The following is a 13587-nucleotide window of genomic DNA, read 5'->3' on the forward strand; positions in this document are numbered from 1 at the left end:
ATATAATACCTGTGATATTTGCACAATCTGTTTTGCAAATTCTGTCCAACTAACTACCGCTGTTTTGAGTAGAGAATCAGTAAGAGAATTAGTAGAAATACATGAAAGAAGGGTTTCTTTCCTATCTTAGGATCCTGTCCTTTCCTCAGCTGAAATGAAGCAATAGGTCTATGCTTTTAAAATTATTAAGGGAAGTTATATTTTACATATTTGAGGCAGCTTTCAAAGAAAGGAACCATAATTGGCTCCTTTCCCAGGTTAGGATCTTTTCTTAAAAGAAAGTACGTTGTTTCATGAATACAGTCAGTAGCTATTCTTTTTTATCACATGGTCCAGTTTTTCTTCTCTCATGTAATGCTTGAAACTTAATCACTCATTTTAGGTGATTAACTCATATGATGTGGTGTTGCATTTGTTCTCTGCAATAGATCAGTTTCTCACAAATTTTACAGTAATATGGCTTCTTTGGTTTCAAAGAGTAGCTTCTGATTAACAGCCAGCACATATGGTTCATTGGTGGGAAATCTGAGACGGACTCTTGTATCCTACTTGATTAGCCTACTTACACAGTGCACAAAAAACTTTCTGTTTTCTGCTAACCTTCTCGTATAACACACTCACAGACCTGAGATTTCCTGTTAGTATTTTTCTATTCACTGCCAGGTCACTGAATTCTGCAGAGAACTTTGCAGCCTTGCAAAGCACCAGTGCCATGACAGACTGAAGTGTTAAAGCAAAACTGTACAACAAATATGCTGTTCTTCAAAGCCATAAAATGGCATGGAAGGAAAAGAGACTGAATACAATTGGGTTTTCTTTCTTTCTTTTCATTTTCCGTGTTAAAACATTCTCTATCAAAATATTTTGCCAACTTCTGCACTGGGAGCTTGATGTCAAGGATTGCCCTGAAGTCACTCAGAAAATAACGGGTTTTTTCAGCAACAGCAGACCAGATAATAAAATGGTGGTAAAAGATGATAAAAGCCTCTCCTGCCTCAGCTCAATTAACTTTTACTGAAAATTGACTCTGCAAATATGTGGAAGACTAAAATTAGCTGTTGAGGTATATTTAGAGGACTTTGTGTTAATTTAACACCAGATGAGAATTGCAAGTAATATCTCTGAGACTGCAATGTCCCAAATCGTCATGATTTCACCACTGTAAGACTCATGTCTAGATGCTGAGTTCTCCTCTTATACTCAGGAAGTGCTTTTCAGTTAGACTGTATGAAGATAAATGATGAGAGAATTAGGCCCAGATGTTCCATTGGCTTTCACTACAGCTAATGATCTTGACTTGCTAGAGAGATGTTAATTTCTGGACTATAACATATACATGTTATATTCTGGACACCTCTACTAATAGGCTGCAATGGGGTTTTTTTGTGTGTGGTTGTACTAAATCACAGAAGGAAGACAGACTGATGCTGAGAGACCTAAAAGTGTGGGCAGAACAATTTGAAAGAGACTTAGCCCGAGCACAGGTGGCCGAAACAAGCTTACAGGAGAAATACCAGGTAAGCAGTAGGGAAAATTTTGTATGATAAGACATTATTGTCATCGTTATGTGTAACATATACTGCAGTATTTTATGCAATCTCTATATATGCAAGTCAATATACCGAAGTTTAAAGAAATAAGGACACAAACGGTCTTTCCTTTTATTGGTGGAGGAATTGTAATGTCAGCTTCAGCTTTGCTACGTAGAACAGTGCACAGATGGTTTGCCTAACACGGAGCTTTTTCTAGCAGTGTGAATAAGGACTGTCCTAGTTAGAAGTGAGCATGTGTCTGTACAGTCCTTCCAGATTCTGTGTGATATAGCTCAGATGGGAGGTATGACTGAACGCTGAATGAGGTGACAGGTGGAGAGGACAGGGCTTAGAGCTTCATTTTTAACTCCTCTCTCAAAGGTTAGTGTCTAAACCAGCAATATAAATTTTGGCCTAAATTTTCTCCTGAAACTCGGCTGTTCTCTAAAAGCAGCCACTGTCTGTCCCAAGTAACATTTAATCCAATTGCTAGTTTATCTGATTTCATATAGGGTTCAGGCATCTAATAACTGAAGGGAAATACAAAAGTCCTATCTATATTTCCCTGGAGGATTCTACAGTCTATTAAAACCTTTAATAAAATGCATTTCAGTGTAAATATACAAGTTTACTGCTACTCCTTTTTGGGAAGGATTAAGACTTCTGTCAGTGCAAAATTGTCATAGGTTGTAGCACTCCATAAATGTTGAAGAATTTCATTCTTTGACTCTGTACTACATTGGTTTGATTTTCTCTTTGTGCAGTCGTTTAAGCATTTCAGAGTACAATATGAGGTAAAAAGGAAACAGATTGAACTTGTAACCCAGTCATTAAGGAAAGATGGTAAATTATCACTTGATCAAGCTATGGTGAAGCAAGCATGGGACAGAGTTTCTTCCAGGGTAAGTTGAAAATTATTATGCTATATATTTTTTATTAAGTGAAGGATGAGAATTTAAAATCATTTAGACACCTGTTTGCTATTGGTTTTATTAGGCATTAGGAACCTAAAAATGGACCAAATTTCTAGCACTGTTAAATTATTTTGCATTTGTTTTGAGAACATTTACTGCACTATCATCTTTAATATTGTTCATAGGCAGAATACAAACTTCAAGAAAAGGACTATACTTTGAGGTTTCCCTTTATTTGAAAGTGTGTTAACAGTGCTTAGCCAAGTTCAAAGCATCATTGATAAAAAGAAAAGCATGACAATGTCCCTTTGAAATGCTGGTTACCGGAGAAATTCTAGTATAACATTTTTTAATATAACTAAAAAAAGCTTCTGTGTAATACTGAATACTTTATCAATAAATAAGGCTTTAATGCTATTTTTGACCTGGTTGCAATAGCAATAAATTAATATTAGTATTTATGATAGTAATTTTGTAATAATTGAATGAAAAATCGCAAGCGAGTTATACTGTTTGTCCAAAACAAGAAGTTATTAAATCATTATTACTCAGTGTATATATGGGGGGTTTTATGTCATATATTTAACAGAAGATCTGTTTAAAAATACTCTGGAGTTTTGACATAATTTTAATTATTTTTCACTCTCATAACTGGGATTGCCAATAAGACATGGTATTTTACTGCTATATTCTCAATGCCACAGTCCTTTGAGACTCATTTGCACTTTACACATAGAAAATACATTCAAAATAGAGATAGAAAGATTTTATGCAAGAGCATGAAATAAATGACATTGGGTGGAAGAAGGTCTCACATCCCTTGCTGTGCCTATTAACTGATGAAATTCCAGATCTTTAGCTTGTCAGTTGTTCCAGTTTATATGTGGTCAGTTCTGTAACTCAGTTACCATTCTGGAAGGGAAATACATGAATCAACAAATCGTTATAGAGATTTTGTTGCCTGTGAGAACGCTATAATTTCAGAACTAATGTGAAGTAATACACCTAGGTTTATGTCTCAAACATACTCTGTTATGTGGGGTTTTGGTCTTACAGTATAAAGTCTGATTTTTCTCAAGATACTTGTTTGTATAATTAAGCAAGGAAGGAAGTTCAATCCTCTTACTTTTATTTCCTAGCTACTTGATTGGCACATACACCTTGATAAATCTCTTCCTGCACCTTTGGGTACCATCGGTGCTTGGCTTTATAGAGCAGAGGCTGCTCTGAGGGAAGAAGTAACGGTTCAGCAAGCTCATGAGGAAACAGCGAACATTATACACCGGAAGCTTGAACAACATAAGGTAGATCTACATGCATTCATTCTGTGCATTGCGTTTCATTGTTTCCAAAGCTGTAAATGATCTTGGTGGTGTCATCTTGATGGTAGCTAAAGCTAGGTGTCTTTTAGTGATAACTTCAACTGTGATATCTGTGTGTCTTACAAGCAATATTCAAAATTGCTTTTGAATGTTCCTCCTGCTTCTATCTGAGAGATATCAGGTATTAATATTTTAATTGTTCCCCTGTTCTAGGATTTCTGTTAGGTAAAATTCCATAGGGAGCTCCGAAGTTGGGTGCATTGTTCAACCAATATGAACTTATTAGGTGAAATAGGTGCAGGTGATATGCACTGGGGGAAAAAATAGAATGAAGTGAATTTTCATAGTCTTGTGATGACAAATAGCATGAGAAGTCCCCTCTGCTGTGGTAAACAGGAAACTTTTCCAGATGAATTTAAATACCTTTGCCATTGTTCTTTGCTGAGTCCAAGTTCTCATTTAAAATCAAAACTGTGCGGTTTGTCTGTGCATTTCTGTAATATATATGAGAAAAATACAGATGGAAATTGTTGGTGAGATGATAAATGAAACTGAACCAGGAAATATGACAGAGAAAGGAAAAAGATGGTGTAGGGAAAGGCTGCACTTGTGGCAGTAAGGCTGTATTTTATATTGCTTTTTTTCTCTATCGCTACTATTTTAAAACTTGATTGTAGTTGTGTTATTTTTTGTGTTTTGGATATGGGTGGGTTTTTTTATTAAAAAGTAATGGCATATAATGAAAAGCTGATAAGTTTCATGGTCATCTCAGAACAGCTGTGACAGACAATGGTAGTTTATCTGGAAGATCAGTTGGGTCTTCTGATTACTCTTTATTAGAACAGTGGCAGCTCTTCTAACTTAAGTGGTGGCTAATAAAATTTAACCAAAACAATATTAAAAACTATGAGGAAGATACTGTTTTCTTTCAAGGTCTAGCCTCTTGTAATGCTAAATTTCATTAGCTTTCTTGTTAACAGCAAATGTTTCAGGATTCATAAGATTTGACATTTGTTTAAAAAAAGCAAGTCAAACACTTCTTTGTTCTTATAATGTGAACACTATAGACCTCCTTTAATACATTCATAAGAAACACAAAAGAGTGTGTCCTAAACTGTGTTTTCTTTCCATCAGAAATGCTGTGGTGAGGGATTTCTACACCAACAAATAAACTTTGATTTAGGTTAGTCTGTGCCAGGGCAGTTTTCCCATGGGAGTGGGACAGGGAAAGCTTCAAGAGAAGCATGGGTAATTATATCTGTTCCTGGAGTTTGTTTTGTCACTCAGATTTGTGATGAATCCTAATGTGCTCTTGGATAGTACCAGAAATGCATTAGTGGGTGTTTTTTCAGTCCTTGTTTCCTAGGAAGTTGTTGGGGTTTGTTTGTTATGATTTTGTTCAGATAACGTCATCGCTTTCTCTATATCTTTGTCTTATCTGATGATGGGTTATTTTAGTGAACTTTATAGCTTATGGCCATTTTGAAGCTAATACAAAATGTACCAGTTTATTTGGACAAACCTTAATGGAATCAGGCAAGCACTTAAGTTTATCTTAGTTAATATTGCCACCAAGACCCAGAAATTAAGAACAATGTCTGTGCTTGTTGAGGGTCATTTTGCAGAGCACGATTTCACTTCATGAGAACACTATATAAAAGTTTTCATGGGCTTCCAGTTGATGTTGGATGAAACTACTGGGTTTTATTTGGACTTACCAATGCATGTTAGGGGCATCCTTTTTTGTCTGGCACAGTCTCAAATGCAGCTGGCCGAGATACTTGTTCCAAGCCTTTCCTTTATGTGAGAGTATGTTAGTCACAGGATACCTTCAGTGGAGTTTTTCCCATAGTAAAATCAGTGCATCATTTGCATCTGAGAAAGCCCGGTTCATTTCTCTTCACAACAAGGTCTTGGCTGAAGTGGAAAACAATGAAAATATAGGTGGGTTGGTGGGGATGGTGGGACCATTTGGTGAGCTGAGCCAGTGAATTACCATTAATTTCTGCTGTGCAAACACTGGGTGTTGACTGGGAAGAAACCCTTCTTCAGCACATAGGAGTAAATAGACATCTGTGATCAATACACAAGCCTGCATTTTGTTCCCCCAGGTGAAAAAGGGGGACCTTTGTGTAATTTCCTTTGCTGATAGGCTTCTGAGCACTTTGTGCCAGGAGCTGTCTCTATGCAGTAAAAAACCCACTGTTCTGTGTCCTCTCAGCCGCTGGGGACTTGATGTGTTATTGTTACAGTGTCTCTTCAAAGACTACTGCCAGTCATTCATTTTAATATGTAATCTCCAGGAAGCCGTTTGAAGCGGTGTTGCTTAGTTACAGTTGAAATGTGCTCTGCTGTAAGGTTTTTGCTGGTACAATTCTTATCACAGGAATACAGGTCAGGTACCACATTCTGCATTCATTCGTGTAATATAGAGAGAGCGATCCTGAAGTCTTTCGATGCTGAGAGAGTGAAAAGTTCACTAAACATTGAATATGTACTTACATAAGGAGCTATGGATCTTCTGCCTATATATAGCGGAGTAGATTAGTTGCTGAAAATTTGAATCTGTACTTAATAAAGGTTAGTATCTGTTATAAAGATGTGAAGAGTAAATTTAGCAAGATTATGCTGTTGTGATGTTAGAGTATTCGCAGACTGCATTTCAGGGATTATTTAATACAGTTAAGAGTTCTTGTTTTGTTAAACCTTTGCAGTGTATCCTCTGTTTTAAAATCTTCCATAATTGTTAGACATAGCTTTAGCAGAGCATCTTATAAGGGGATGCCCTATATAAATGTTCAAGTTGATGTAAATGCTTTTGTGGTATGCATAACCTTGCATGCAAATGTGAGAGCATGATCAAATAGTTAACTGTATTGAGTCATCAGTGCAGGCTTAAAATTGTGCTTATTAGTTAGATAGCCTACTGTGAGCCTTCTCTCTCCCTCTTTCTCTCTGTCTTCCTCTCTCCCCCCTCCTCCCCCCCCAATCTCTCTTTCTTAAAATCAAATCAGGATCTGCTGAAAAACATAGATGGTCACAAAAAGGCATTCCATGAGATCCACGGGGCCAGGTCTGTTAACGGAGTGCCTGTTCCACCTGACCAATTAGAGGATATGGCAGAGAGGTAAGGCTTTCAATCTGAAATAAAAACCCTCTGTGAATGAAAGGGAACCTGTTTGCTTTTTAATCTGTTCATGTAGAAATCACTGTCTAATTATGCTTCTCAGTGGCAAGCATGAAAAAATTGGAAGGAAAAACCTCCTAGAATATACATAAAAATATACCGAAAAGCCTGATGCATTGAAGATTGATGAGAATCAAAATAAGCTATGGGTTTTGGAAGGGAATACTTTTTTACATTGATCCTGTTATTACTTGTCCCTGGAAGAAATGTTATGTAACAACAGCCAGGATGCATGTGAAAAAAGAAAAGAAAAATGACTTGACAAAACTTAGTAAGAGATGTAAACTGGTGATTTCTATGAATAAACAGAAATGTAATTGATTTGTTATTCAAGAGCAGTCATCAGAATGATCATCATGCATAATTAAATGTTTGTAGACTCTGAATTAGGTGAAAGATTAGAAAAATAGCTGAACTGTAACTGAAGATTTCAGTCTCTCCTGCAAAAATGAATATTGTTGTATTTTACTACAGTGTGATTCATTTTATAGGTTTAATTTTGTTGTCTCCTCGTCTGAGCTCCATCTGTTGAAGATGGAGTTTCTGGAACTGAAGTACCGTCTACTGTCACTCTTAGTCCTTGCAGAATCAAAGTTAAAATCATGGATTATCAAATATGGAAGGCGAGAGTCGGTGGAACTACTTCTTCAAAATTATATTGTAAGTTAGGGTTGTCTTCTTCTTTTTATAATTATTTTTGAAATATTACTATTTAAGATTGCTGGAAATGAATAGAAGAACAGAAACAGAAATGAGACTTGCCAGTCATCAACTTTATGACTGCATTCCTATGGACTATCTTTTCAGAGGTGAATCTGTCCTCCCTATGGAGGAACTTTAGTCAAAAGGCTAAAAATGAAAATTATTCTCTTCACACCGTCTCTTCAAAAACAGAAATAATGTCCCAGCTGCTAACTATCCGACCATCAACTTACCAAGCACATCTGGAGGTTCCAAATCCTAGATTTTTACTTACCTTAGATAGCAATTCCAAAGAACTTAATTTCATCATCTTTTACAACCGCATAGATGCACTTTATAGTGACTATACACAGATTAATTAAGTGTAGAGTTAGAAGAGGTTTTTGGCATGCAGTCCCCCACAGTACTTTTTTTTAAAGTCCTCCAAATGAAGGGGAAAAAAAAAAAGAAGTTATGCTGCCTCTGTGTACTTGTGTAATATACTATACTGATAGGGGAGTCATTTTATTCTTTTAAAGAACGTTTTTTCTTCTCCTGCTCAGCCTTAGTATATTAAACCCATTACTTTATTTCTGTTCTGGAAAGAAATTGCTCCAGCTCTGCATCATCCATATATTATGTTAAGAAACAGAGGCTGTTGACTTACAAACGCTCATTGATATGTTCCCTTTCAGTCTTATGCTGCTGTATCTTGTTAAATCCACACTTGCAGTGCCAAGTGGCTGGTAGAACGGTACCACTGCTGAACTTCTACGTTAGGGCATGAGGGATTCTTTCAAAAGCAGGGCTGCCCTAAATACTTTTTTCCCCTTATAGCTAACCCATACGAGGAAAATTGCACAGGAAAATTCAGTTTGGAAAGAATTCATACAGTTATAGAACCATTCAGAGCCAGGACACTGTGTAGAGAAAGTTATTGATGCCCCCACAGCCTGATAGTTTTTATTGCTTTGGAAGAAAACTTCAAACTCAACAAAGTTCCTCTACAAAGTGAGAATTGAAGACCTGTTCATACTTTTCTCTTTCTATGTTTAAACTTTAGCAGTTAGGGACACATACAAATTCAGGAGTTAAGCCTCGTTTTAGACAAGCTTTGCAAAATTCAGGTGGTTATTTAAAATAACATAGTTTGCTAGAGTAATGTGCAATAGCTAGGAGTTATAGTCCATTTGTATACTCTGTAAGACTGTCGCAAAAGCTACTAAAAGGTGACAAGGGAAATAATGAGGAAGTGGATAGCTTGACTTTTGGATTATTATTTTGTATCACTTTCTTATTTTTTGCTTTAAAATGCACATTAAGTGGTGAATTTGTATATTATTTTGTGATTGCCTCAGTTATTCTTGTGCTTCAGACCACTAATGCTGAGATGGTCGTTAGGGGAAAGAAAATGCTTCTTTGCATCATTTATGAAACTGCGTCACATCAAAATGAGGAAATTGGGACAAGAAGATAAATAGAGCTCAGTTTCGTTCCTGGTGGCCTTGACTTCTGGCTCCTTCCAGGTGTCCAGTGATGGAAAGAGACTTTATTTGCTTTGGCTTACCTGGGAGCAATTTTCTAGGTTTTGACAAGAGCCAAGTGTTACTCTTCCAGTAAATCAGGAGTCTTATGTAGGAAAGCTGTAGTCAGTACCTTATAGTCAGTGACTATATTAGTAGGAGATAAAAATGTAGGTTTGTTTGTCTGCCAAAGCAGACTGAGCAATGTCAGCATTCTAGGAACATGCGTAGTTAGGATCTGGATAGAACATATGCCTGGAAAATATTTATGTACTGTAGCTGAAAAATAAAAGTGGTGGTTGTTACTTTATCCCATCTTCTTTTCACCTGTCTGTCATATACCAGAAGTAAAGGTCAGCATAAATTGTACACCATCAACCTGAAGAATATACTGTACCAAAGTCTCAGCTGTAACGGAGATACTGGGTGCAGTTATCCATGGATTTTAACCCACGGAACTGTGTTTTGGCATTGCTGGATTAGCACTTTTTTAGCACTGTATGCTATAGAGATTTGGGAAAAGCTACATATTTTCTTTAAGGGATCTTGTCAGATGGGAGACAATATTAATCAGTAAAATGTCTATATTTAATTTTTGAAAATATTTCCAATTGCTCTTGAGATCGGTATTATATAGGTAGTTTGATACAGTCTTTTACTTTCTCATATGAAGTCTTGCAGTTTTTGGTTCAGAGTAAAATGTCTGTGTGTATGGTTATGTCACATAATTCATGGTAAAGCGGGGAGTTCTTTATACATGCCAGATACTTTTTTTAACAATAGAGCACAGAAAAGTTCTGATTGTCCTTGACTTCTAGTCTCCTTGGTTATAAACACATTTCTAAATTACATACTAGAGAACTGTGGTGATTTGACATAGCAACTGTAAAATTTTTTAAAATAGATTTTTAGATATATACTGGCAGGCAGATTAATTTTTAAAACTGTTTTTCATGTTTATATAATGTGGATTGATGAATACACAAAATCTAATTCTCCTCTTCAAAGTACATTGAACTTTGACCTCATTTGAAACCTAGTTTTACCAAAATCACACTCGTACACATAGAATTATTCTGACATTCCAAAGCTTGTGTAGACATATGTGAGATGTACTTGCCTTAATTTTGTAGATCTGTAACTGAGGAGGCATGGGAGGTAGTATAAGTTACAAAACAGTTCCAAAACTCTAGATAAGTACATTAGGTAAAGCAATATAAAAGCCCTGTAAAAAAGCAGATTTTTCTCCCTTTTTTAACAGTGGTAATGCAAGATATAATATGCTTGCATAATATAAAGATATATATTGCACTTAAAGGAAGTAATATTTCTAAAAGACATTTAAAAAAAAGTCAGTGTCATTTGCCATAAGGAATAAAGAGCCATAAATGATAAAGAGCCATAACTCTGTGACCAAAATATTTCCAGACAAATTATTCATCGCGCTATAACACATTACACGGCTAAAACATCACTGACAATGGAAAAGCGCTGTGTCACACTTTGGAAAAGCAGCATCTCTTTGTGCAGTGTTCCTTTAATCTTACTTTTACCAATTGCAAAGGAGGTAAAGGAAGACTGAAGGATAAATCAAATGTTTTTCATCTCTTAAAGTGAAACCTGCCTTTCTGCAAAGGCTTATTACAGAAACAATTTTTAAAGTTTAACTGGATTTGATTTTTGTGGTTACATATATGGACGAAATTTTCTCTTTTACTAAAATGATTCCACTTAGATTTCAGTGTAAAACAGTTTCCGTTAAATAACTTTTCAGTTAATTGCTCAGTTCCTGCACATTCAAAGTATCATATGCCAGTGAGTTTCAGCAAGTCAGCAACTAGCAGACTAAGAACACATTAAATAATCTTTCCATGCGCAAAGTAAATAAACTGCATTTGTAAAGGGAGACTCTGCTGTACCATTAATTTGAGAAGGTGAAATTTACGTATTATTTTATAATGATGATAATTTAAAAATTGTTTTATAATGATGAAAAAAATGAATGGAGGAATAATGAAGTTAAAAGTTGTCATCACTGTTCTGATGTAACTTTATGGAAATTATCCTTATTCTTAATATCTGTCTTTATTTTGTCTGTCGTAATTTTTTTTTTCTTTTCAGTCTGTTATTGAAAACAGTAAGTTCTTTGAGCAGTATGAAGTTACTTACCAGATCTTGAAAAGAGCAGCTGAAATGTATGCCAAAGCAAATGGCTCAGGTAAACGCCTGTGTTTCTTTCATCATGGGGACATCATTTTAATCTCTTTAGACATAAGTATCCTCTAAAAAGATCTCCCGATATTTGTTTCTTCCATCCAGCAGAGCTGTACAGCAGCTCCAGTTCACCAGAGAGGCTACAGCCTCTAGTAGCAATTTCACGTATTCTCTGGCATGAAGCCAGCTGGTACAAAGCAGCCTGCCCTCCTGCTGTTAAGATTTCTTAATCTCCAGAAGAGGGTAGTCATGTTCAGATTTCCTAATGGGAGAAGTCCATGGTCCATGCTAACTTCTGGATTGTTTCAGTGTTGTTGATTTGGGCCAAAAATGTGCCAGACACCAAATTAGGAGTAGGGAAGATCATGTTCTGGTGCCTGGAAATGCTCCCTGGCTTGGCTTCATTTACTAGAAAAAGACAAATAGAGAGCTGGTCCCAGTATCGGTATAGTAGCAAAAATATCCCCTAATTAAGATTCTTCAGTAACTGTGAAAACCTATAAGAGAAACCCAAATGATAGCTGAAGTATGGATATACATGAGAAACTTGTGTAGCTCATTGAACAGCTGCCTCCTGTAATCCCTGAACACTGGTGAGTTCAGTGAGAATGCATGAGGGCAATATTTGACCTAGATAGTTACAGAGATGAGATCACTTTAATCTCTGCTGAGGAGATAACACCATAATGTCGGTGGAGGATTGCTGCAGCTGCTAAAGTGGTTAGCAGATGTGGAGAGAAAATGGATATCTCTTTTTGTTGTGAAATGTAATTTGATGATGCTGACACTCAAATTTTACAAAAGTAAACATTTTTACAAGGTATTCTTATAAAGAATAAAATTAATAGATTTATTTAACGCTATTAAAAAAATCCAATAACAAATTTTTTTTCTAGAGGGCAGCTACGCACTTATATGAATTCAGAAACAGCAGTGCAAATTAGAGGACACCTTAGCTAAAAAACGTTTTTTAAATTATCTATATTCTGCTTGTTTTATGAAGTCTCAGGATTTGCTTGGGTCCTTTTCTTCTCTCTGTTTTTTTCTTCTGGAATGAGGACACGCTTGTTCCTTTATTGCCATGAGGAAAATACTAAAAATTAAATGGCAAAAATTAGCAGCAGCTTGGGTTTAAAGTCGGTGGAAGGAAGATCAGAATTTCATTCAGTACTTTTCAGTGCAGACATAATATGTGTTTGTACATTATACACCTCTATTATTTTCTGCTTTTTTTAAGGAAACTTTCTCTCTTGATTTCTTTTATTAAAGATTAGAAATAAACGTCACATTGAATATGCAGTGTGACTGTTTTAATATAGCACTCATTTTATGTACTTTCCTTAGTCTTTAATTCACAAGTTTAATTTCTCAGTTGTAATTTTGCACTAAAATCGGGCTGTGAACTGAGCATATGTATATAAAAGCCTGCTGAAATAGAAGTTGCAGTAAAATATAATTCCCTGATGAAAATGGATAAACATAACATAAAATTAAGCTTTACAGAAATAATAATGAAGCAAAATAACCAATGTCTTTCCTGTATCTCAGTGGAAGAAGTTGAGAATGTGATGAAATTCATGAATGAAACAACAGCACAGTGGAGGAACCTCTCGGTAGAGGTGAGAAGTGTAAGAAGCATGTTGGAAGAAGTAATTGCTAACTGGGACAGATATAGCAGCACTGTGGCAGGTTTGCAAGCATGGCTGGAAGATGCTGAAAAAATGCTGAATCAGCCTGAACATTCTAAAAAGGTATGCACTAATAGTATCTGGCTATTTTGTAAATTATGAAACGTGGGATATGTTTTTGCATTTGCTTAGGTTGTTTTATAAAGTGTCATACAAGAGGGAGAGATTTTTTCAGTTTCTGGCATACTGTCTACATTCATCATAGGTGTTTCAATGTTTGCATGTATAGCATGTACAGACTATACATACACGCAATGAAGGAAGGCATCATCTGTGATAACATAGTTAGAGGCATCTTTGACATGAATATAGGGCAGCAGTATTGCTCAGAGATAGGAATGTTAAGTGATTCACTCAAAGGCAAATACAGCTCTTAACACCAAAGTTCATCAACATGTGCTGCGTATAAACAGACTTAAAGAAAATTATTTTTTCCACTGATTTTTCTACCATAAAGATGACAGATTTCAATATTAGTTGCCTTCACAAGACAACATTATTAATATGTGTTGTTATGTTTGATGGG

At 35.9% G+C, this 13587-nt stretch overlaps 1 protein-coding gene across 1 annotated transcript in view; it reads left to right on the top strand.

Moving 5' to 3' along the window:
- Positions 1-13587, top strand: part of SYNE1 (spectrin repeat containing nuclear envelope protein 1) — a 268227-nt gene that overhangs the window by 31578 nt on the left and 223062 nt on the right. Inside the window, exons 10-16 of the mRNA XM_076333837.1 lie at positions 1410-1517; positions 2297-2434; positions 3586-3750; positions 6783-6895; positions 7447-7615; positions 11281-11377; positions 12922-13124. Of these exons, the coding sequence (XP_076189952.1) occupies positions 1410-1517; positions 2297-2434; positions 3586-3750; positions 6783-6895; positions 7447-7615; positions 11281-11377; positions 12922-13124 (993 nt within the window). The remainder of the gene's footprint in view (positions 1-1409; positions 1518-2296; positions 2435-3585; positions 3751-6782; positions 6896-7446; positions 7616-11280; positions 11378-12921; positions 13125-13587) is intronic.

The sequence above is a fragment of the Aptenodytes patagonicus genome, chromosome 3 (assembly GCF_965638725.1).
Source record: "Aptenodytes patagonicus chromosome 3, bAptPat1.pri.cur, whole genome shotgun sequence".
NCBI lineage: Eukaryota > Metazoa > Chordata > Aves > Sphenisciformes > Spheniscidae > Aptenodytes > Aptenodytes patagonicus.